Below are 27186 nucleotides of genomic sequence, written 5' to 3'. Positions count from 1 at the left end.
CCACAAAAAGATGTATTTATTCAACAAGTTAACCAAGTAGTGAATAACATAAAAGAAACACGACTTCCTAAATTGAATACACATGACAGTTCAGCTTTACGAGAACTTCGAGAAAATAAGGACATTATTATACAGAGGGCAGATAAAGGAGATACAGTGGTAATACTAGATAAACATGATTATATTAATAAGTTAGATTCAGTTGTATCTGATACCTCCACTTATTGTGAAGTGGACCCGACACTGTTTACCAATTTGGTAAATCAATACAATAAAACGTTAACCACATATCGTAAAAACGACTACATTACTATGGTTCAGTTGAAGGAATTGAAGTCCAGAACATACAATATTCCTGCACTTTTTGGTCAGGTAAAATTACACAAGCCTGGATTTCCGATTCGACCTATTGTTTCCTACAGGAACTCGGCATTTTCAGCCTTAGCCACACATGTATATAACATTATAAAACCTTTTAGACAGGTTATACAATTTGGGATTAAGAATTACGATACATTATTTAATAATCTTAAAGACTGTAAACTCGGCGACAATGACAATTTATTCTCATTAGATGTTACATCATTATATACGAATGTAAACGTTGAATACACATTAGATATTATTTGGGATATGTTAAATAAAAACTCGACACCGATTAATTATACGAAGCTGCCTATAAAGGAGATTTTTCACTTAATTAAACTATTAGTTGAGGCTAACTACATCACCTTTCGAGACAAGGTGTATAAACAAATTTTTGGATTACCAATGGGTTTGAACCTGAGTGGCTTAATGTCAGAGATCTATCTCTCAACGATTGAGCAGATACATTTGACACCTTTTCGTCCCCGTATCACATACTATGGGAGGTATTTAGACGATGTTCTAGTTATTACCGATAGTAGTACTATCCAAGATATTTTACATTCGTTTAACAATATTCATTCTAGACTCAAATTTACATTGGAAAGGGAAGATACGGATACTAAGTCATTAAACTTTCTAAATTTCACGCTTACCCGGGACTCGAACAAAATACAATTTAGCATCTATCGAAAACCCACTAACACCGGTATGCTTCTACATTATAATAGCTACCACCCGTTCACCTACAAAAGATCGATTATCTTTAATCAATTTCTAAATGCCTATAAATATTCAACGACGGATTCTGCTTTAGACTCAGAAATACAAATATTAACTAGCAGATTCTTGAACAGGGGTTATCCCATTAACACAATAAATCGAATTATGGTACAAGCTAAGGATAGGATACAAAATACTGCACCAATCAACAATAGTAATATCAAAAAATACTTTATTTCTGTCCCATATGTTGAACAGTGGCACAAACAGCTTAACAGATTCTTTAAAGATACCGAATTTAAAATTATAGCTAGGCCTATACGGAAGTTACACACTATACTGAACAATCGCTCGGTTCTTTCGGCGTTCGCAACACAAATTAATGATCTTGTATACAACATTTCTTGCGGTGATTGCGACTCGTCTTATCAGGGTTCCACGCGGTTTTCTCTTAATATCCGTGTAAATCAACACGAAGCCTCTGTTCGTGCTTCTCGTTCAGCAGCGTCAGAATTAGCCTTTCATGCCATTAACGAAAAACATACTTTTTTATTTAACGAGGCCAAAATACTTAACGTTCAACGTAATTATACGCGACTATTAATTGCAGAAACCGTTGAAATTAAATTACACGAGAATTCTGTTAATGTTCGGCGGCCATATTTGATCTCCGATGCGTGGACCTTCACGCGCATGCGCGAAGACACATAATCACTATTTAAGTTGCAGGTTTAGCCTGATTCGATAATTTTCATTCCTGTGATCACGACAGTCGGTCGAAAAGCATTGTCAGCTTCAGGAAGGAAAATCGTTTTGAATATTTTCGTTAGATTCTTTTAATTGCGTTAATTTGAATTTTAATTGTTTTGAATTGATTTTGAATTGTGTTAAATTGATTATTTAATTATTTATATTTCACTTTAATTATTTATATTTTACTTTAATGTACCGGTAAGTTGTCGATTTTTTCGTTTTTTCCGTTTTAATTTCTGGAGGGTATCATACGGAAGTGTTCCACGTACTATATTGAGGTAAACTCCTCTTATCAATTTACTAATATTATTACCAACGTAGAACATATTGAGTATTACAGCTCTGATTCATACTATCTAATTAATTTTCATACTCTTATTGACTATTTCATTCACTTCCTGTCTCTCCAGTAGTATACAATCGATACACACAATTATGGGAGATTTTTTGAATGGCTTGGTACAAAGTTACATTAAATCTACACTAAGGTACTCGGCCCAAAGTTACCATATTTCTTTCCTAAAATATTGCCTTCAAAACAACATCGTTCCGAAGTTTGCCAGGGTGAATTTAAATCAAAAAATTTCAGGCATAAAACAACTATCACTGGCGACATCACGTAATATTATTAAGCTTGCCTTAAAATCTCGATATTCGGATAAACAAAAATACCTTTCCCAGGTTAGGAAGCTTCGCGATAAATTAAAAAATTATCTACATCCGAACGATTGGTCTGTATTGAAGACCTCCATAGATTTGCGACGGGAAGCACAAGCCTCAGAAATAAAAAACAGACACGTTAATAAGTTGCAAACATTATCGAATAGTTCTAGACACGTTCATACGAATTCTAACACATTGTCGCGAGCCTGCGACCAAGTTCACACGAGTTGGGTGACATCCCCCCCACAGACACATAACGCACTACCACAGAATATGTCGGCTAGTTCACGAACACCCCCTCACCCAGTATCCAACGAACCGACATATAAACAGGTTACAAATCTTTCCTCGTGTACACTATCGCAGGACCAGATTTCACTTTTATCCAAAGGATTAAATTATAATTTACCACCTCGAAAGCTGCCAAAAAAACAATGCGTAATTGATTTTGAATTTGGACTTCGTAGTGTTCCACAAAAAGATGTATTTATTCAACAAGTTAACCAAGTAGTGAATAACATAAAAGAAACACGACTTCCTAAATTGAATACACATGACAGTTCAGCTTTACGAGAACTTCGAGAAAATAAGGACATTATTATACAGAGGGCAGATAAAGGAGATACAGTGGTAATACTAGATAAACATGATTATATTAATAAGTTAGATTCAGTTGTATCTGATACCTCCACTTATTGTGAAGTGGACCCGACACTGTTTACCAATTTGGTAAATCAATACAATAAAACGTTAACCACATATCGTAAAAACGACTACATTACTATGGTTCAGTTGAAGGAATTGAAGTCCAGAACATACAATATTCCTGCACTTTTTGGTCAGGTAAAATTACACAAGCCTGGATTTCCGATTCGACCTATTGTTTCCTACAGGAACTCGGCATTTTCAGCCTTAGCCACACATGTATATAACATTATAAAACCTTTTAGACAGGTTATACAATTTGGGATTAAGAATTACGATACATTATTTAATAATCTTAAAGACTGTAAACTCGGCGACAATGACAATTTATTCTCATTAGATGTTACATCATTATATACGAATGTAAACGTTGAATACACATTAGATATTATTTGGGATATGTTAAATAAAAACTCGACACCGATTAATTATACGAAGCTGCCTATAAAGGAGATTTTTCACTTAATTAAACTATTAGTTGAGGCTAACTACATCACCTTTCGAGACAAGGTGTATAAACAAATTTTTGGATTACCAATGGGTTTGAACCTGAGTGGCTTAATGTCAGAGATCTATCTCTCAACGATTGAGCAGATACATTTGACACCTTTTCGTCCCCGTATCACATACTATGGGAGGTATTTAGACGATGTTCTAGTTATTACCGATAGTAGTACTATCCAAGATATTTTACATTCGTTTAACAATATTCATTCTAGACTCAAATTTACATTGGAAAGGGAAGATACGGATACTAAGTCATTAAACTTTCTAAATTTCACGCTTACCCGGGACTCGAACAAAATACAATTTAGCATCTATCGAAAACCCACTAACACCGGTATGCTTCTACATTATAATAGCTACCACCCGTTCACCTACAAAAGATCGATTATCTTTAATCAATTTCTAAATGCCTATAAATATTCAACGACGGATTCTGCTTTAGACTCAGAAATACAAATATTAACTAGCAGATTCTTGAACAGGGGTTATCCCATTAACACAATAAATCGAATTATGGTACAAGCTAAGGATAGGATACAAAATACTGCACCAATCAACAATAGTAATATCAAAAAATACTTTATTTCTGTCCCATATGTTGAACAGTGGCACAAACAGCTTAACAGATTCTTTAAAGATACCGAATTTAAAATTATAGCTAGGCCTATACGGAAGTTACACACTATACTGAACAATCGCTCGGTTCTTTCGGCGTTCGCAACACAAATTAATGATCTTGTATACAACATTTCTTGCGGTGATTGCGACTCGTCTTATCAGGGTTCCACGCGGTTTTCTCTTAATATCCGTGTAAATCAACACGAAGCCTCTGTTCGTGCTTCTCGTTCAGCAGCGTCAGAATTAGCCTTTCATGCCATTAACGAAAAACATACTTTTTTATTTAACGAGGCCAAAATACTTAACGTTCAACGTAATTATACGCGACTATTAATTGCAGAAACCGTTGAAATTAAATTACACGAGAATTCTGTTAATGTTCGGCGGCCATATTTGATCTCCGATGCGTGGACCTTCACGCGCATGCGCGAAGACACATAATCACTATTTAAGTTGCAGGTTTAGCCTGATTCGATAATTTTCATTCCTGTGATCACGACAGTCGGTCGAAAAGCATTGTCAGCTTCAGGAAGGAAAATCGTTTTGAATATTTTCGTTAGATTCTTTTAATTGCGTTAATTTGAATTTTAATTGTTTTGAATTGATTTTGAATTGTGTTAAATTGATTATTTAATTATTTATATTTCACTTTAATTATTTATATTTTACTTTAATGTACCGGTAAGTTGTCGATTTTTTCGTTTTTTCCGTTTTAATTTCTGGAGGGTATCATACGGAAGTGTTCCACGTACTATATTGAGGTAAACTCCTCTTATCAATTTACTGATACTAAAGAATTTATTAAGAAATCCAAAATTTTTGTTATTTGCTTTTCTGTTATACTATTTATTTTATGTTTCATCTAGATATTGTTTAATGCAATAAATTAAAAATACATACTTTTTAATGTGTCTTCATGATAATATAAAATAGTGGCTTTGCCACTTGTCACACATTTGGAGAAGTCTGGATTCGAATCACATCATAGACTGGAGAAATTACTAAAAGGTCTCATCGACTGAGGTTGTGATTAGCTGATTTTGACCATAGAAGGTAGAGTTTTTTCCCCTGTGATTTATTTTGAGTTTCTTAGCCCAAACAACATGCAGAAGGATCTGTATATTATGTCTATACACACACTGGTGCAATATGATACTAAGTTGCAGATGCATCTAAAGCCATAACAATAATATCTTTGAAACAAGTTGCCCTGATATTGTGCTACTTTCAAACAAATGGCTAATCTACCATTTATTAAAAATATGGAACACTGTTATGACAGCCTCTTTCAAGACTTTCTGATCTCTCATCAGGCAGTATGTCGTCTCCTTTAAATAAATGGCTAAAAAACAGATTAAAAAAAAACATTTCATCATGCAATTTGTTTGAAAGCAGTACAATAACAGGGCAACTTGTTGCAAGATGTTTTGGTTTTAGATGCACTAACTAGGCAGTTTAAATACTGCTAGCATAACAAAAAAAGAATTATGATTACAGAAGTCAGTAAACAAAACAATGACATCTGTTTTCACAATTTTAACAGTCAGAACCTCAAAGCTATGTACTGACGCATGGTAATATGAAAAGAATTTTTCTGGATACTTTTTATTTATTGAAATTTATATGGGAAAAAAGTACTTAGCAAGTACTTAGAATGCTGCTAAGCACTGATGAACCTATCAGAAACAATTTATCTTCCATGATTTTATTTTTAAATAGATGCAGGATACTGACATGCAAACAATCAGAACGAAATCCATTTTAGACTGACAAAAATGCCCATGTAGTTTAGATTTACAGTGCTTTCACACTGATCATGCATGTTACACACATTTTGAATGCTCATGTAGCATTACCCTTATAAAGAAGTATCTAGCTTATTTTTATATGTATTTATTTCATCTAGATATTGTTTAATGCAATAAATTAAAAATACACACTTTTTAATATGTCTTCATGAAAATATACAAAAGTGGCCAGTAATTTGGCATCAGTTACTTTCCGGAAGTGACGTCAATGACATTATTTCCGGAAAGTGTATATTGATTACGAAATAAAAGAGCTATTGTACTGTGAATATTTTATTGATCATTGACAAAATTTCAATAATTTCAGCAGAAGACAAGATACAATGGATTTATGATAACTGAAGTAAGGGACGTATACTTTCAACTGCAACATATCTAAAAACCTCTTAAAAACAGCGTTGATCGATGTACCCAATCTTGTAGTTGATATTGAAGGATTAGTGTTCATTGTGAGATCAAACGTCTCTTCCAATCTGAAGTTAACATTGAAATCGCTGCTCATGATCATGGGTATTTTATGTAAATCTTTCTTTGACAGTGCTGCACCTTGGATTGAATATGGCAGCAAAGCAAAATGAATGAAGTCAATTATATCCTGTATATCATTGTTAGGAGAAATACACACAACCGCTATATCACTTAGACGTTGGGTAAAAAGCACTCTGCTGTGGATATATCACCAACGGGCCGAATAGTGACTGTTGGACCAGTCATTTGTTGATAGATGACTTCTAAGTATGGCATAACAATGTGTCCCTCGTCCTTCTTGTTGTGGTATATTGCAACTCCAGCTGTCTGTTTGGTTTCATGCTTGCACTAAACCATGCAATCGAAGTGTGCTATAGGCCTAATGACTCTGATGAGTATAATAAGAAACTGTATAGGGAAATAGAGTGGGCCAGTAAATCAGAGAGTCTTATAATGGGAGATTTTAATTTCCCAGATATTGATTGGAATTTGGGGGCTGGTCACTCACACACTAGCAAGGCTTTTGTGGATTTATTGGATGATTGTTTTCTACATCAGCATGTTCGGGAGGCAACTAGAGGGAGGAATACTCTTGATTTGATTATCAGCAGTGATTCTTCATGCATTAAGAATCTGCAGATAAATGAACCACTAGGTGGCAGTGATCACAGTGTGCTGAAGTGGGATTTACTCAAAGAGGTAACTACCATTAGGGGTAAAGGGAAGGGTTATTGCTTTCGTAAAGGCGACTACAATGGACTGAGACAGTATTTAAATTCTATACAGTGGGACCAACTGATGATGTTACCAACAGCAAATGCAAAATGGGAAGCATTCAAAGAACTTATCTTGGAAGCTACTAGGCTTTACAAAGCAACTAAGAAATATTGTTCAAGGTTTAGGCCTAAATGGATGTCAGATGAACTGATGAGGCATATGGCAGAGAAGAAATATGAATGGGATACATACAAATTAACACATGACACAGAAGCCTATGAGAGATACAAGTTGATCTGTAACCAAGTTACAAAGGAGGTTAGGCAGGCGAAGGCAGATTACGAGAAATCTTTGGCAAGGGATGCAAAGAAAAACAGCAAAGAGTTCTTTACTTATGTAAACTCTAGAGGGAAGGGGATGAATCAGATTGGTCCACTTGATATCGATGGATCAACTGTTGATGATCCTGCTCAGGTGGCTAACAAACTAAATAAATATTTTGCATCGACATTCACACATGAGGAGTTATTTAGCGAGGGGAAAGCCAGAGGTGTATTCAACTCTAGCAGTAAGCTAGAGAATCTTGTAATAACTGAGAGTAAAATGGAGGAGAAATTGTTGAAGATAAACACAAGAAAGGCACCCGGGGTGGATGGGATCTATCCGGTTATAGTAAAGGAGGCAGCAGAGGAGGTAAGCAAACCCTTAGCCATAATTATGAGAGCTTCCTTGGACTCAGGGGAGGTACCCACAGACTGGAGATGTGCAAATGTGACCCCAATTCACAAAGGAGGATCAAAGGCTGACAAAAGTAATTATAGACCTGTGAGTTTAACTTCTGTTCCAGGAAAATTAATGGAGGCACTAGTTAAAGAAGCACAGCAGGATCATTTAGACAAGACTTCAGTTATAGCTCGGACACAGCATGGTTTTGTTAAGGGGAAGTCTTGCCTGACCAATTTGATTGGATACTATGATGCAGTCACAAAGGAACTGGATGCAGGGAATAACTTTGATATTATATACTTGGATCTTAGAAAGGCTTTTGATACTGTTGCACATGGAAGACTGCTGCACAAATTGGAGCAGTGTGACATTGGAGGCAAATTGCTGCTGTGGATAAAGGGGTGGCTGAGGGGGAGAAGACAGAGAGTGATAATCAATGGACACTGCTCGTCGTGGACTAATGTTATTAGTGGAGTCCCTCAGGGCTCAGTGTTGGGTCCATTATTGTTTAATGTCGAAGTTTGCAGACGAAGGTAGGCAGGGTTGTCAAGGACACTACTGACACTATGCTGCTGCAACAGGATCTGGAAAGGTTGAGCAGATGGGCTGAGAGGTGGCAAATGAAGTTTAACATTGACAAATGTTAAATACTACACATGGGAAACAGCAACCCCAGAGCAACGTATCAACTCTGTGGTACTACACTGACAGTGGTAGAGAATGAAAGGGACCTGGGAGTGGTTGTGCAGGCAGATATGAAGTTCTCTAAGCAGTGCAGACGGGCTGCAAGAGTAGCTCATGGTGTATTGTCAATGATATATAGGAATTTTTCTAGCAGGGATAAAGAGGTGATTATTCCCTTGTATAGGGCAATGGTCAGGCCACACCTGGAGTACTGTATACAGGTCTGGAGGCCTCATTTCAAGAAGGATGTAGAGCTGCTGGAACGAGTACAGAGAAGGGCAACAAGATTAGTGAATGGAACAAAGGGGTGCTCTTACAAAGAAAGGCTTAAGTTTTGCAAATTACAGTGTCTGGAGACTAGGCACTAGCGAGGTGATTTGATAGAGGTGTATAAAGCATTGAATGGTTAGGAATTTTGAACGAACAGAGGGGTGAAGTGGAAGTGGTTTTTTTTTTTTTTTTTTGGCTGATGCTGCATAAGCTTGCTTTCTTGCATCAAATGCCTCTGCTAATGCTAAAGTTCAGGGTGCTGACACTCATTGTTTTCTAACCAAGTCTCAGATAGCAGCAAGATTTGGCACTGCCGTATAACAGTGTCGGTGTGGTTCACCTGTAGACTTTGCCAGTTGAGTGAGAGAACTGAGAGTTCCTTCCTATTGTTGATGAATTCAAGCAAGCTGTCCTGTCTCGTTTGTAGCCGATTAATCGCAAGCCTGGTAAACTCATTTTGTAGATCGATGGCAGATGTACCATTTCTCAGGCCGTAGTAGAATCTCTTGTTACTGGTCAGCAAGACAATGTAAAGTCCACTGATGTCAGTTATGCATGACAGAGCAACATAAACCAGCTGCTGTTCATGCCGTTTCATTCTCGTAAACCACTGTATCGAATGTGCTGCCTTGTGACTAATGTACTGTCATTGCACGAGCTGATACGGGAGGAAAGTGATTTCTTTTGGCACAGATTGTGCGGTTGTTGTTCAACGATATACTCGCAGCTCATCCTGCATTGGTGGTGACGATATACGGCTTTTAGATGACCAGTGGGAGCTCGTAGGGTAATCTGCCAGTGTCAATAATTGACATTTTATAGAGTTTCTGGTGAACATGTGCTTCTTGCGCTGCATTCATGCAACCCAAGAAGATGTCTTGCACGACTTATTCCACTTTCTCCTCTGTGGCCCTGAGTATTGCGTGGTTGTACTCGTTGACAGAATTATTTCACAAGTAGAGTCAATACTGTTTGGGCAGAGGTGATTGGCTTCCTCTCCAGCGAAGAAACACAGCTCAATAAGTTCTTGCTCATTCTGATCTAATTTTTAGCTTTGTTACCGATTTTGGTTAACACAGATTAGAACGTTTGATTGCTGCATAACTTGATCAAGTTCGTAGTATTTGATGCCACACCAGAGAGTGGGGCCGGCGATACGCTGCTTTATCTGTTTATAGACCGGGGTCGCTTGAACTGGAAGTAGCTGACGTAAGTCCCCGGTTAGGAATATGTCCTACCCACTGTAGCTCCTTTGCGAAAACAGCTCAGCACCGATGATACTGACTTCATCAATTATTAACGCTTTGATGTACTTAAATAGCAATTTTTATTGTTGTGCAACATCCACCGATAGAGGCAGATTTCTCACAATGGGTATCTTGAGGTCAGTGTGTACAGTAGTTCTGTCTATCACAACAGCAGCTTTACCAGTTGAAGTACATGTAATGTAGGCATTACAGTACCAGTTTGTGTAATACAAACTGGTAGTTGTATATTTCCATCAAGAGGCAAATCATAAACATTTTTCCGCAACCAGCTGGGCCGGTCAAGAATATTTGAATCAGTTCACAATTGGGAGATAACAGACTCCATATTACATGCAAAAGTAGAATCTTTTGCTTGTCACTGGCCATTCTCATTAAGTTGCAGAAGTCCTCGTTAGTCATCATGTTTACACATTTCTTTGTAATTGCACTGAGTCGGTTGAGCATGACAAGCTTTAGATCCTCATTCATCTCGCTGTTTGGATGACTGTAAAGTTTCGAAAGGGGTCTTCTCACAGTCGTGCTTCAAGGCTACGCAGGTCATTACTTGGACTAATGTTATTAGTGGAGTCCCACAGGGTTCGGTGTTGGGTCCACTGTTGTTTTGTATATTTATCAATGATATTGATGAAGGTATATCAGGCTTAGTGTCGAAGTTTGCAGATGATACAAAGGTTGGCAGGGTTGTTAATGACAGTAATGGCAGTGTGCTACTGCAACAGGATCTAGATAATTTGGGCAGATGGGCTAAGAAGTGGCAACTGAAGTTTAACCTTGACAAATGCAAAGTACTACATGTGGGTAGAAGTAACGCCAGAGAAATGTACTAACTGTGTGGTACTACACTTAAGGTGGTAGAAAATGAAAAAGACCTGGGAGTAATTGTGCAGTCAGATATGAAGTTTTCTGAGCAATGCAGACAGGCTGCCAGGGCAGGTCATGGGGTTTTGTCAATGATATATAGGAATTTTGCTAGCAGGGAAAAGGAGGTGATTATCCCTCTGTATAAGGCAATGGTCAGGCCACGCCTTGAGTACTGTGTACAGTACTGGAGGCCTCATTTTAGGAAGGATGTAGATTTACTTGAGCGTGTACAGAGAAGGGCAACAAGATTGGTGAGGGGAATGAAGGGATCCTCTTATCAAGAGAGGCTTAAGTTCTGCAAATTGCAGTGGCTGGAGACTAGGCACCTGCGCGGTGATCTGATTGAGGTGTATAAGGCCTTGAATGGGTTCAGCACGCTGAATTCTGATGGGATCCTTCCACTTGTTCAGATTATGAACCTAAGGGGGCATAAATTCAAATTAAGAAAGGACAGATGTAGAATAGATATGCTGAAATTTGCCTTTAGCCAGCAGGTGGTTAATTGCTGGAACAAACTTCCATCTGTCGTTGTGGAAGTTGATAGGTTAAATAAATTTAAGGAGGAACTGGACAGGCATTTGGAGGGAATGGTGTGTTTTTTTTTTTTTTTTTTTGGCTGATGCTGCATAAGCTCATACATTTGCTTTCTTGCATTACATGCCACTACTGCATGCTTCATCAGGGTCACCATTGTCGTTGTCTTGACCAAGTCCGACTCATACAATTTATGCTGTTCTAGTATGAGCACTTCATTGTCGTCGTAGATCTTGACATACGTCATCTGTGATAGTACCTCTGTTTCCTCACTGCGAAATGGAATGTGCAGTGTTACTATCTTGTGCTTGTACTTGTTAAGATTCTGAGCCAAGTCATAGTTTCGATAGCATATTATGCATGGATACTATCGTTTCTTACAGATCTCTTTAGCGCAGTATGTGTAATTTGCGATAAAGCACGACAGAATAACATGATCCAAGTGGTGTGGTCCCTTCTTGTATTTGTCAAACCGATTCTCTTTCCACGTGTCACACGAATCCTCTGGAAGGTTCTCTTCATTCATCTCTTCATGGGACTTCTTCACTCTCTGTCGCTCAATTGGCCCAACAGTGGGAATGTAAACTACCACCGCAGCGCTCTCCGACATGGGCTGACATAGTAAGTACTAGGCAGCTTCTTGACTCGTGATCTCGACACCGTTGAGCATGTTGATGGATAGTTTTTTTGTGATTTCGACAATGTTGAACTCTGGGTGCTCATTCATAATCATAATGATCTGTTGCTGCAAAATGCCGATCCCTCGATCCGTCTTGTTCTTGTTGAGTACGTACAAGCGTGAGATGGTAACACTGCACACAAAGGTTACAGCAGTATGGCATTCAGTCTCTTTCACCACTCAGAAAATTATTGATATGAAAACATCTAAGCACCTAACAATGGAATGTAATGAAAATGCATATTGTAACAAAACAAATACTTGTAATGTTGCAATCATACTATTCAACAAGCAGCTACAATCAAATGGGTAATTAGGCTATTAGCCTAATTACCCATTTGATTTATTCGGTAGAGTAAGCAGCAGGCATGTGAATAAAACATTACATCGTTCATACTAAATATTTTGGACTGAAGTATGATGCTAACATGATGCTAATGTCACTAAAATTGATTTCAAGAGTAAGTAGCGGGCATGAGCATAAAACATTACATTGTTCATGATTTTGGTTCTAGCTGTTCGATTTTAAAAAATGGTTCTGATTTTCATCAAAGATGTTTACACAAAAAACATCTTTCGTGCATACAGGCAGTTTTTTGTAATAGTATTTAAACAATACCAATATTTCACCTTTTCTTAAAGAATTACAGTACTAATTGTATGTACTACTTTAAGTTTTAATAAAAAAAAATCAACATTTTTAAAACATGCTGTGTTTTAGACCTTTCATTTTCAAAGAAAAAAACAAAAAGAAAATATTAATTCTGCTGAAAATTACAAAAAAATATAGTTTTAGACATAAAACAAAAGCATCCCTTATTCTTTTCTATTTTGAACTTTAATATGAAAGCACATGAAATTTTAAACACATGCATGAACATCTATTTCTTCTTATAATGTATATAAATATTATTAAAAAACATGTTATATACATGTTTTTATGTAAAATACTATATTTTACTTCTGCTTTCAGGTTTATTTCAAAATTTATTTCAAATCTTGTGTACCTCACAGCACATAAAATTTAACACTTATGTATCTTGCTTTGGATGTGCAGAAATTTGCCTTTGGCCAGAGAGTAATTTATTACTGGAATAAACTTCTGCTTGATGTTGTGGAAGTAAATAGTATGAATAAATATAAAAAAGACTGGACAAATTATGTCTAATAGCAGAATGTTTCTGATTTGCTGAATTACCACTTTCTATATAAATACATGTTACAGAGACAAGAGAAAGTACTATTTTTGATATGATTATCAGCAGTGATTCATTGTGTATTAAGAATCTTCAAGTAAAGGAACCAGTGGATGGCAGTGATTAGTGTGTTGATGTGGGATTTATTCAAAGGAATAACTATTATCAGAAGTAAAGAGAAGCAATTTTGTTTTGTTTTAGCAATGGTCATTACAATGATCTTAAACTTTTTTTAAAGTTCTTTAAAGGTGAGGTGTTATTATTATTTATACAGCATATTAGTATCTACAGACATATTGCACTGTGTGTATTATTCTGTGTTAGTTCATGCTCATGGGCCAATATGCACATTGTGCACACAGAAAAAACCTGGAATAATTCATGGGTGGAGGGAACCATACTCCTGCCTGAGATCTGCTAATTAAAGTCCTGATTAAAGAGGCCTTTAAAAATTTCTCGTTTCCAACAGAATTTGAACTCAGACTTCTCCAAATGAGCAGTGAGTGGCAAAGCAATTGTCCTGTTACAATCAAAAAGGTGAATGTCTGAATATTTTCTGATAACTGAAGAAAACTTCTACAGTTTTTCACCTAGTATTGAAAGCAGTTGTAGAATTTTGATTAGGCAACTTGTTTATAATTTTGAAAAAAAAAAAAAAAACAAAAAAAACATATAAAACAGATAAAAATAGCCACAGCTGCCTTTCAGCAAAGCCAGCCAAATAACTTTTTATTATACATACCAAGTGTTTTTCATTCATCAAATTGCAGAGAGTTTCTGCTTCACTAGCAGATAAGTTATTAATGCTTTCTTCACCAACAGCGGCTAAGAGAATCCTGTGAACCTAAAAAATATGACAAACTTCATATCATGATTAATGATCTTATTAAAAATACTTCCACAAATATTTCATCTTTGTAAGTAGAATAAAAACTTACCAGTATATCAGCATACCTTCTAATGGGAGAGGTGAAATGTGTGTATCTGTCCAATCCAAGACCAAAATGATGAAAACTGTCTGGCAACGAAGCAGCAGTGCAAAAATATGCTGCTCGAAACATAGCTCTGACAGTTACTAAACGAAATACCTAACAGGAAAAAAAAAAAAAAAAAAAAAAACTAAACAGTATATAAAGAAGAAAAATACTACTAAAAACAGATTTTTGAAATTATCATCCTATATCATCTACCAAAATGTTTATTTCATGGATATAATAAAATATGGATATTTGTAAAAAAATAAAAGAAGTTTACCTCAATATGACACGTAGAACACTTCTGTATGGTTCTCTCCAGAAATTAACAAGAACATTAAAAAGTCGAAAAACTTACATTACAGTCAAAAATAATTAAAAAATCAATTGAACACAACTAAAAATTTAAAAATCAAGTAAAAAATTAATTGCAAAATGATTTTCCTTCCAGAAGCTGACAATGCTTTTCTGTATGTATGTATGTCGTGATCACAGGAATGAAAATTACCGAATAGGGGTGAGCATGAAACTTAAACAGGGATTATTTGTCTTCGCGCATGCGCATAAAAGACCATGAATTGGAGATTAGATATGGCCAGCAAACATTAACAGGATTTTCATGTAATTTAATTTCAATGGTTTCTGCAATTAATAGTCTCATATAATTATGTTGGACACTAAGTATTTTGGCCTCGTTAAATAAAAAAGTATGTTTTTCATTAATGGCATGAAAGGTTAATTCTGACGCTGCTGAACGAGAAGCACGAACAGAGGCCGCATGTTGATTAACACGAAAATTAAAAGGAAACCATGTAGAACCTTGATAAGATGAGTCACAATTGCTGCAATAAATGTTGTATACCAAGTCATTTATTTGTGTTGCAAACAAGGAAAGGACCGAGCGATTTTTCAGTATAGTGTGTAATTTCCATATTGGCCTGGCCACAATTTTAAATTGGGTATCTTTAAAGAATCTGTTAAGCTGTTTGTGCCACTGTTCAACATATGGGACAGAAATAAAGTATTTTTTGATATTACTATCATTGGTTGGTGTAGTGTTTTGTATCCCACCCTTAGCTTGTACCCTAATTCAGTTTATTGTAGTAAGGAGTAACCCCTGTTTAAGAATCTGCTTGTTAATATTTGTATTTCTGTGCCCAAAGCCACAGAGGGGGCGGCATTCCTCCATGTGGTGTGGGCACCACACCTCGACCCCTGCTTATGTTGGTTCATACCTGGATGGTCACCCACAGTGTGCTTGTGCATGGCGGTTATACCCAGGATTATTAACAGTCCCACCATCGAGAAGGTGCAAGCAAAGGGTTTGGCTGTCACAGCCCGTCCGGAATTCAGCGAAATTGGGTCTACTTGACTTGAATGTCACCCGAATATCAGTTCCATCAGTGTTTTAGACTCCAGGTAGCCAGTACAGCTTGTCTGGCATATCTGAGAGAATGTCTGTGACATCCTCAAGGGCCAAATTACACACTATACTGAAAAATCGCTCAGTCCTTTCCTCGTTCGTAATTCAAATAAATGACCTGGTATACAACATTTATTGCAGCGATTGTGACTCATCTTATCAAGGTTAATCAACATGCAGCCTTTGTTCATGCTTCTCGTTCAGCAGCGTCAGAATTAGCCTTTCATGCCATTAATGAAAAACATACTTTTTTATTTAACGAGGCCAAAATACTTAAGTGTCCAACGTAATTACACAAGACCATTGCAGAAACCATTGAAATTAAATTACATGAGAATTCTGTTAATGTTTGCCAGCTATATCTAATCTCTGATTCATGGTCTTTTACACTCATGTGCAAAGACAAATAATCCCTATTTAAGTTTAATGCTCACCCCTATTCGGTAATTTTCACTCCTGTGATCACAGCATATGGTCGAAATACGTTTTCAGTTCCATGAAGGAAAATAGTTTTATAATTTTTTCGTTAAATTAATTTTTTACTTGATTTTTAATTTTGTTTATATTGATTTTTAATTGTGTGCAATTGATTTTTAATTATTTTTGATTGTAATGTAAGTTTTGCGATTTTTTAATTGTTTTTGTTTTAATTTCTGGAGAGTATTATACAGAAGTGTTCTATGTATCATATTGAGGTGAACTTCTCTTATTCTTTGACAAATATTGATATCAACATAGAACGTATTGAGCATTAGAGCTCTGGTTCATACTATCTAAATAAAATATGGAACATTATTTTCATTGCTAAACATGTCTCCAGTGAGTTCTCATATAGTACTTTCCATTAACTTTTTCCTTTTCTTTGATAAACAACCCTAATCTCTGTCTGTAACTGGAAAACACTTATGAAATCTTGTTTTTGAATATACATTTCATTATCTCTATAGAACGTAGTGCATGAAACCATCCCCCTCAACAAAAAAAAAAAAAAAAAGTATACACATTTTTTATGAACATTAGACAACATGACAGAAGTACCCAAGATAAAAAGTCATGGTTCTATTGAGTAACCAGACAACCAGCTATTCAGGGTTAAGGGTGCATTATGCAAAAGTAATAATTAACAATGGGTAAGGTTGTGAAAACGTTAATAAAAAAGCAAATTGCATTAAATTATTTACAAATCACTGTTTGTTGAACATGAATATGTAAAAATTATAATTTTCCACATAAATAACTGAGCAACTGAACAAATTCAAAACCTAAGAATCTGTCCTTTGGGCACCTAGAATTGGAAGATTTAGAACTGTCAATAATGGAAACAAAGTGTTGCACTTTGTTTCCACTATGTGCAGAACTTTGCCTTTAGATAACGGGTGGTTGATTGCTGGAACAAACTTCCATCTGTCGTTGTAGAAGTTGATAGCTTAAATAGATTCAAGGCAGAATTAGACAAACATTTGGAATGGGCAAATGGGTGAAATGAGAAAGGTTTTTTTTTTTTTTTTTTTTCCTTTTTGGCTGATGCTATATAAACTTGCTTTGTTGCATCATGTGCCTTTACTAATGCTAATACTTAAACACACAAGCAGTTTAAGACAATTTGGCAGAGAAAACTAATTTTCTATTGCACAGCTTATCTATTAAAAAAGTCTGTACATCTGTCTCCTGTGAATATCTAGGTCTTCAATCTGATCTACAAAGATTAAAGTATAGCAGTGGATATCAAAACTAATTTGCCAGTATTCACTGAAGGGATAATTCAAACTACTCCAAATACATCTGAGTTTAGATTGTGCAACTTTTTTTAAGTCATCTGTGATTGAAGCAGTGATTGTGTTAGAACATGCCAAAGCCCCACAGCATTTTGTACCAAATATATCCCTTGATAATATTATTCTTTTTGAACGATACAGGCAAGGAAATAAAAAGCACAACATTGATATAGCAAATGATATAAAGTTCAGAAGAGTGATTAACAATGCCAATCAGGCTCTGCTTCCCTTCTTTAGAATGATTTAGACAGGCTTTGTGGATGGTTGGAGAAATGGTATTTATATTTTAATGCTGCCAAATGTAAGGTACTACATTTGGTGAACAGTAACCTATGAGTAATGTATGCACTCAATAGAGTAGAACTGAAGGGCATAAAAGGAAAATCTCTTTTTTGTGTATCTTTGCATGTGAGGAGAAGGAAGTTTGCATTTGGGATACTGTGTACAAGTTTGGAGGCTATATTTAAGAAGAGTGTTGGGAAAAAGGTTTGAGTTTCTTGAAAGAGTCAAAAGAATTGCTACTCATACATATGAGTAGCAATTACAAAAGTGTGAATTACAGCACTCATAAACAAGATAACTCAGAAGGAATCTGATTGCAATGTATAAGGAATGGGAGACGCAAATTCAGTGACTGGAATTTTCACAATGAAATGAAATACACACACCACAAGGTATAAAGAATTGAAGAAAACTAACAGAATGTACTTTAAGAAGTTTAAAGTTTACATTTGGTCAGTGTGTTGCTGACCACTGGAAACTGCCTTCCTGGGTGGTTGAAGTTAACAGTCTGGTGAAATTTAAGGGGCAACCAACTATCTTCTGGTAGTGAGGAAAAGTGTGATAAAAGGGATAAAAGTTTTGCATTTTTTTTATTTCTCTTTTTTTTTTACTGATCCTCAATAAAGATTACTTCACTGAATCTTATTCTTATAATAATACTCAATGACTACTACCTTTTTGAATTCAAGCATCTTTGAACTCCTGTAAATAAATAAACTTAGCATCTGCAAAGGCCAATCCAGTCACATTTCCAAAGCAATCAGAAGAAACCAAAACAGTTGTTTTCAACTGCCACACAGCTATTTCCTACATTTATAAGCTCTCCGCCAAGATGGCGGTGCCTATTACCCTATGGATGAGGATTTCTCCTTGCAGATAGGAAAGTCAAAAAAAAAAATTTCAAAACAAGCCCTTTTAACTATTTGAAGTATACTATAGAAACAAAGGCACATCTTCAGGGCATTCTGGCTCATCCCATTTTCAGTGGGAAATAATATCACAGATAGCAGCTCACTATTTGGTTAATGTTCTGTAATGTCCATTCTCAAAAAATCCCAGTTTTATTCAGAAACAAGTTTTATTCAAAAAAGAATCATACATTTGAATCTGCAAAAAAAAAAAAAAAAAAAAAAATATGTTAGCTTTGCCAGTTTTGCTGGCAAATTTCTTGAACTTATATTTCCACAGGTAACAAAAACCAGTTCTGTACAGCAGTCACTAGTCAATCCATAGCCCACTATTGCCACCATCTGTTCTTCTTCTTCTCCTCCTGTACTAGTGTATTCTACATCATGAGAGGTTGTAATAATATATGTCCACAGTTTTTCTCCAATATATTTAAAATTATCATCACCTCTGTGATGATAACTTTAAATATGAACATCCTTCTGCTGTTTTCATTTTCTGTGTTTCAAAGTCATTATTTTAACTGTATTATTTAAGAAGAAAAATTAAATAAGCACTTGATCCTGCAGATTTTTAAAATTAATATTTATTCTTTTCTAAATATAGAAAGAAGGCTGAAGTAGCCTAGATTGCATTCATGCTAGATTGATACAAAAACAATGCACCAAAACAAAAGTCATAATTTCAAAAAAAAAAACAAAGATTTCTTGTGTAACCCAAGCCTTGCTATTCCATTTCCAGTAGACTGGCGTTTAGGCCCTTCTACACACATTAGGACATGTTGACCATCTTCCCTTCAACGAATGACCTCCATCTTTTTTTCCACCATGATAGATCTATGTGACTTTTTAGTGACATTTTCACATTCACTTGGCTTCACTGCACTTCTCTTACTAGACATGGTGGCTCTTATTTTATTAATTTAATCAATGGTTTTTAATTAAAACTCACAAATTAACACTGTAGAATAGTGGCCCAACAATAGTACACCATCAAGCGAACTGAGTGTTCCTCTCCTCTTATCTCCAGCCACCTCATCCTCGATTGGCTTAGATGGTAGATGGGAATAGCTCTCATCTTTGATTGGCTGTGCTGTTTCTTTACATCATATCTGGTATTTAGACAAGCATTTTTTGAATTTTTTTTTATAGTTTTTTGATATTTTTGGCTTTCTGGTTTCAAAACTGTTCTTATTGTGAATCATTGCAAAACAAACCATCATAAACCTTGCTGTAGTCACAAACAGGATGGTCATCAGCCCTCAGCAGAAATAAATATGTTGGATGACTATATCATACGTGGAGCTAAACATGAATCTTGCCAGTGTGAATATATATTATTATTATGCATTATTCGCCTGTAGTCTGTATAATGGACTGACAGGCTAAGGCTATTATATTTCTGGGAGCTGCTGTGTGGCTGCGGAATCAGCCAAATTGTTTTTGCTAATCCTGATGTGGCTTAGAATCCAGCACACATGCCAAATCCACCTTGAGAGAGAGAGAGAGAGAGAGAGAGAGAGAGAGAGAGAGAGAGAGAGAGAGAGAGAGAGAGAGAGAGAGAGACAGTCTATCATTCTGCTGGACCCAGAACAGTAACATATCCTATCACTGAGAAAGCCTGTAATACACTCAAAGAAACTGTGTATATAAATATAAATGGTTTAACCAATAAACCATTAGTATTGGCAAGTTATTATGCGATCCAAGGCTAACTCTATAGCATGTAGCTCTAGAGTGTACAATGGCAGCCACATAAATTGTATCACCACCTTAAAGTTTAACATTTCCTTAATACCTCCCTCTATAGGTAAAATTATATGATCTCAAGACATTACATCATCCTGTAAAACTAGTGTGGTATTGCATCATCATTCTGTAATATTAGAGTGGTATTGCATCATCATTCTGTAATGTTAGAGTGGTATTGCATTATATTTTTTATAAAAGCATCCATCATCTTTTTATAAAAGCTCTCATTCATTTTCACTTCCTATTCAGCAGCAATATGGCATGCGTATACCATATTGCTGCTAACTGTAATATGGTATACTCCAAGGAACTCCAAGTATAGTACTGTATACTCCAAGTTAACTAAGTATGGTATACTCGGTTAATTCCAGGGAAGTAAAGCAGAATTATTTCGCTTGATGGATAGGGACTTTTCTAGTTAACATATAGCTGCAAAAGTTGGCTAACAGTCTACTGTGTCAAAGTTACTTAAAAACAAAACATGAGACCAGAGTCGTGAAAAGAAACTAGACTGAAATGGAAAAAAGTACTGCAGCACAGGACAGAGTTTTGAAGTGGCTATGCCTCCATGATCATTGTGCAAGTTCTGCAGACCTAAAATCCACAACTGTGGATTTTAGGTCTGCAGAACTTGCACAATGCAAAGGAGTGAGCAGAATACATTTTGGAAATGGTACTGTTAATGGTGACTACTACTACTACACAAAAATTTTAAAGCAGACTCTTCTGCCCATGATCAGAGACATTTTTCAAGGAACAGAAAATAATGTTTTCCAACATGACACTGTGCCTTGCCACACTGCATGTAAGGTTAGTAGAATATCACACAATTATTTAAGACAATTTCTAGTATACTAATTTCAAACACTGACTGTTTAATCAATTTTTTTTTTTTTTTTTAAGGTGAAGTTGTTGTTGTTGTTATTTGGCTTTTAGGAGCATTAGCAACTAAGGTTGTTGTTTGGTTTTTAGGAGCATTAGCAACTAAGGCCATATTGCTCCAGGATATGCGGTGGTCATTCCTTAACCTTTCCGCATCCTCCGTATTTGGTGGTGACGGGCTCGAACCCCGGTCTAATCAAGAAGCGTGTGCTACGCACTGCTGCTCCTTCCCACCTGGCTACGGAGGCGCCAGGTGGGAAGGAGCAGCACTTTATGTGAAGAAGTTCATGCAAGATTGCAATATCCAATCCTTATTGGCCAGAAAATAGTCCTGATTTGAACCGAATTGAAACCTGCTGGAGTATTATGGAACAGAAAGCCATCAAGGAAGAAAACATTATTCATATCTGGTACCATGAACAAAACAACAATTATATCAAGAATCTGATGCACACTAAAAGGTACAGTATTTACAGCTTGTGGTGAGCCAACAAAATACAGACTATTAATATCTTTTACAGAAGACCTAATGGTATCACAATTGTAGTTTGCTGTTGGTATAATTTTTTCCATCTTATTACATAATGTTAATTTCAAATACTGGTCACAATGAAAAGGGATTCATATGACCTGCAGTGTATTTCTATGATTGTTTGCAAATTGATATGTCTAAATAGTTTCTCTTTAATTTGTTTTCTTATCACTAAAATGCATAATCATTTTACATCAGTGTATAACAAATTTGAGGCTACAGTGGCAATTGTAAAGCTCAATTCCAACTCTGAACTATTATCTGTGTAAATTGGCAAGAAGTCAGATTGTTAGCTCTGTATACTTAATACATGAGTTAGACAGAAGATGGAGAATCACACTTCAATCAGTTCTTAAAGAAGCTGCATGCTGGTTCATGAGCATCCAAGGATGAAAGGAGTTGCCTTGGTGATCAAGCAAACTTGTCTACTCTAAGATGTAGGTCTCAGAATAGCTCTTGAATGTGAGTATCAAATAGATGGTTGGCAGTTGGAAGATATCGTAATGAATTTCTCAGAGTGGCTCAAAAATGGACATTCATGTAATGTGCTCCGGGAGCGATTTCAGCTTAAAAGCATACTGAAGAAACAACTGTTTCCGTCAAAGCAACAAAGATGGTTTATTTCTTTCCAAATCTAATTTTGATCTCACAAGTGTATGATACAAATAGTCAAGTGCATCAATCCGCACCCATGAAGTAGAAGAGAGCATGGAGGATGTTCAACCCTCTCATGCACTTTGTGTGTAGATGACGAATATGTTGAAGAAATGTCAAGTTTTTGTCAAATATTATTATTAGCCATATGGTGCAAGGAAGCCTGAGGCTTATCTTGCACCAGCCAAAAAAAAAAAAATTTCCAAGTTACCCTGAGAGAGAGAGAGAGAGAGAGAGAGAGAGATCACCAAGAAACAGAAGAATAATATCCAGCTCAGGACCCTGGGTGTGCTAAGACCATACTCACCAGATATGAGCCCCTGGAGTTATGAGCCACAAGAATTTTGTCTCTGGTACTACTGGAACAGTGCTTTGTCCAAGCCTCAAATTCAGGTTCAGGGTGAAGTATTTTTGCAATAAAAATGTATGCAAAGATTTTCTGTGAAGAGAAAACCAGAAACCATTGCCCACTATCTGGGAACAGAAGTGATCACAATGGTTTATTTTAGCTGTCTCTCAATAAATCACGTGTTGCATTACTGAGAAAATATGCTACATCATCGACAGAGAAGGCACAGTCTGCAGTTTGAGGAAGCTGTTTAGTAATAAAGTTTACTTTAATCACAAAAGAAGTGTAACACTTAAACAGATCCTTGTGATATTCTCCCTCTTGGCAAAAGAGCTGAGAGTGGATGGATCCAACACAAACTTAGAAAGAATGATGGGATAAAAAGTTTTTTTAATAAAAATGGGAAGGTGACCTCTTAGTCCAACATCACATACCTCTTTTAAAATATGAAATCTCAAGTTGTGTCATACACTTTTTTAATATCAAAGAAGAAAAAAAAACCTGATAATCTACAGTCACTACAGGTGTTTCATGGTATAATTCAAAACTCCTTCCCCAGAGTGTACTGAAAGCCAAGTTGTATGATGTTATTATAGGCTGTGGAAAATAAATTTAATTGAAAACTAAAAAAAGTAAAATTAGCATTAAAAATGAATAAAATTGTCTTAAGACAGCAATGCCATGAGAGCTGGGCAAAAAATAAGACATGCATAAGGTATTTACAATTACTGTTCAATAACTTGCACAATACTACAATAATATCCCAGCAAACATTAGTTTTTAAACAATCTTAGGTTCAGTTTGCTTAGCTCTAGAGCTTAAAGCTGATAAATCATAACAATTACCTGGGGGGGGGGAAAGAGATGCACTAATCAATAGTTTCAAAATGAGGTTTAAGATAAGATCCTTAGTTCTGGGTTAAAGGGAGCTAGTCACTGGAATTATCTGGGAATTATGTCTGCTGCTTGCTTGCCCTACAACGTTAATGAATTCAATTTAAAAATTATGGGATTGAGTCAATTTTTTTGCTTTCTTGCATGTGATGCAAGAAAGCAAGTGTATGAGCTTATGCAGCATCAGCCAAAAAAAAAAAAAAAAAAAAAAAAAAAAACACAACCATTCCCTCTAAATGTTTGTCCAATTCCTTCTTAATTTTATTTAAACTATCAACTTCCACAATGATAGACGGAAGTTTGTTCCAGCAATTAACCACCAGCTGGCTAAAGTTAAATTTCCAAACACCTATTCTGCATCTGTCTTTCCTTAATTTGAATTTATGCCCCCTTAGGTTCGTAATCTGAACAAGTGAAAGAATTCAGCATGCTCAACCCATTCAAGGCCTTATACACCTCAATCAGATCACCGCACAGGTACCTAGTCTCCAGCTGCAGCAATTTGCAGAACTTAAGCCTCTCTTGGTAAGAGGATCCCTTCACTCCCCTCACCAATCTTGTTGCCCTTCTCTGTACACGCTCAAGCAAATCTACATCCGAAAATGAGGCCTCCAGACCTGTACGCAGTACTCAAGGCATGGCCTGACCATTGTTTTATACAAAGGGACAATCACCTCCTTTTCCCTGCTAGCAAAATTCCTGTATATCATTGACAAAACCCCACGACCTGCCCTGGCAGCCTGTCTGCATTGCTCAGAAAACTTCATATCTGACTGCACAATTACTCCCAGGTCTTTTTCATTTTCTACCACCTTAAGTGTAGTACGACACAGTTGGTACGTTTCTCTGGGGTTACTTCTTCCCATTTGCAGTACTTTGCATTTGTCAAGATTAAACTTCAGTTGCCACCTCTCAGCCCATCTGCCCAAATTTCCTAGATCCTCTTGCAGTAGCACACTGCCATTAACAACCCTGCCAACCTTCGACACTAAGCCTGATATACCTTTATCAATATCATTGATAAATATACAAAACAACAGTGAACCCAACACCGAACTCTGTGGGACTCCACTAATAACATTAGTCCACAAAGAGCAGCACCCATTGATTACCATCCTCTGTCTTCTCCAACTCAACCATCCTTTTATCCATTGTATTAACTTGCCCTTAATACCATTCTGCTCTAATTTGTACAGTAGTCTTCCATGCGCAACAGTGTCAAAAGCTTTCCTGAAATCCAGATATATGATATCAAAATTATTTTTTGCATCCAGTTCCTTTGTAACCACATAATATCTTATCAAATTTGTCAGACAAGACTTTCCCTTAACAAACCCATGCTGTGTCTGAATTAATGCTGCAGTCTTGTCTAGATGATCCTGCAATGCATCTTTAACCACTGACTCTATTATTTTACCCGGAACAGAAGTTAAACTAATTGGTCTGTAATTACTCGTGTCACCCTTCAATTCCCCTTTGTGAATTGGGGATACATTTGCACATCTCCAGTCCATGGGGACCTCCCCTGTGTCCAATGATGCTCTCATAATTATGGCTAAGGGTTTGCTTAGTTGCTTTGCCACCTCCTTTAATATAACTGGATAGATCCCATCCACCCCAGGTGCCTTTCTTATGTTTTACTCCAACAATTTCTCCTCCACTTTGCTCTCAGTTATTACAAAATCATTAAGCACCCTGCTGTAATTTGATAACCTTCTGCCATTTTCAAACCTTATTAACTCCTCATGTGTGAATGTAGATGCAAAATATTCAATATGCATCAACATACAGTTAATGTGTTAAACAGGATAGCACTGGCCGGAATATAGTGTGTATTAATGATTCAGTTAGAGGTGGGAATAAAAAGAATTAAAAAATAAATAAATAAGAATAATAACAAATAAGTTAGTAGCTATAGGTGGGAGTAGTTTGTTAGTTGGCCAATTATCTCTTGTTTTAGCTGATTCCAGAGAACTTGAGCTCATTTACTAGAACACTGTTCCAGTAAATATGTTTTACTATCACATTTTCAAGAAAAGAGTTCTTGAAAATGTGTATGTGATTGGTGTTATTTATTCTGAAATTTTGTTTCTTTGTTGAGGCACCTATCTTTGATGAACCTATCTTTTGTGAGAATGGAATTTTCTTGAAAATTCCATCTATGACCATCATGCCAAAAGTAAAAAGTTGAGTCAGGTCTACTGTGTTGGCTTTCTTTATATATGAATTCTGTTTGTTATTGTATATTATGATTATTGTGAATTATGTGTATTATACTGTTGTGTTGTATAGTATGAGTCAGAGCTGTACTACTCAATATGTTCTACGTTGATAATAATATTAGTATAATAATAAGAGGAGTTTACCTCAATATAGTGCGTAGAACACTTCCGTATGATACCCTCCAGAAATTAAAACGGAAAAAAATCGACAACTTACCGGTACATTAGAGTAAAATATAAATAATTAAATAATCAATTTAACACAATCAAATCAAAACAATTAAAAATCAAATTAACGCAATTAAAAGAATCTAACGAAAATATTCAAAACTATTTTCCTTCCTGAAGCTGACAACGCTTCAGGAAGGAAAATTTTCATTCCTGTGATCACGACGTACGGTCAAAAAGCGTTGTCAGCTTCAGGAAGGAAAATAGTTTTGAATATTTTCGTTAGATTCTTTTAATTGCGTTAATTTGATTTTTAATTGTTTTGATTTGATTGTGTTAAATTGATTTAATTATTTATATTTTACTCTAATGTACTGGTAAGTTGTCGATTTTTTCGCTTTTTCCGTTTTAATTTCTGGAGGGTATCATACAGAAGTGTTCTACGCACTATATTGAGGTAAACTCCTCTTATTATTATACTAACTGTTGTGTTGTGTGTGTTGTGAATTATGTGTATTATACTGTTGTTGTGTATTCTGAAGTTTAATTTGCTCCTTTGTAAAGTGACCTATTGGAGACCCTGTGTGTGTGTGTGTGTGTGTGTGTGTGTGTGTGTGTGTGTGTGTGTGTGTGTGTGTGTGTGCGCGCGCGCGCGCGCGCGCGTGCGTGCGTGCGCGCGCACACACACTCTTTGAAACCTTACATATAGAGTAAGGGTACAGCATGCACCCTGGATTACAAGTAGCCTCAAAGAAAAAAAAGTCCAGTATCAGCATGAGTTAGGTCAGCCATGAATGCCAACACATCTGATGTAACTACTGCAAAAGTT

The 27186-nt window shown here is 36.1% G+C and overlaps 1 protein-coding gene across 1 annotated transcript in view; it reads right to left on the bottom strand.

The window, feature by feature from the left end:
* The window catches only part of LOC150089365 (DIS3-like exonuclease 1), a 280186-nt gene that overhangs the window by 64021 nt on the left and 188979 nt on the right, over window positions 1-27186 (bottom strand). Inside the window, exons 18-19 of the mRNA XM_090389957.1 lie at window positions 14485-14634; window positions 14289-14390 (exon numbers count right to left, since the gene is read on the bottom strand). Of these exons, the coding sequence (XP_090246083.1) occupies window positions 14289-14390; window positions 14485-14634 (252 nt within the window). The remainder of the gene's footprint in view (window positions 1-14288; window positions 14391-14484; window positions 14635-27186) is intronic.

This window comes from Mastigoproctus giganteus, chromosome 2, assembly GCF_048544385.1.
Source record: "Mastigoproctus giganteus isolate SK-2022 chromosome 2, ASM4854438v1, whole genome shotgun sequence".
NCBI classification, from domain to species: Eukaryota; Metazoa; Arthropoda; class Arachnida; order Uropygi; family Thelyphonidae; genus Mastigoproctus; species Mastigoproctus giganteus.
The sequence above is the reverse complement of the archived record's forward strand: the minus strand, read 5'-3'. Positions and strand labels throughout refer to the sequence as shown.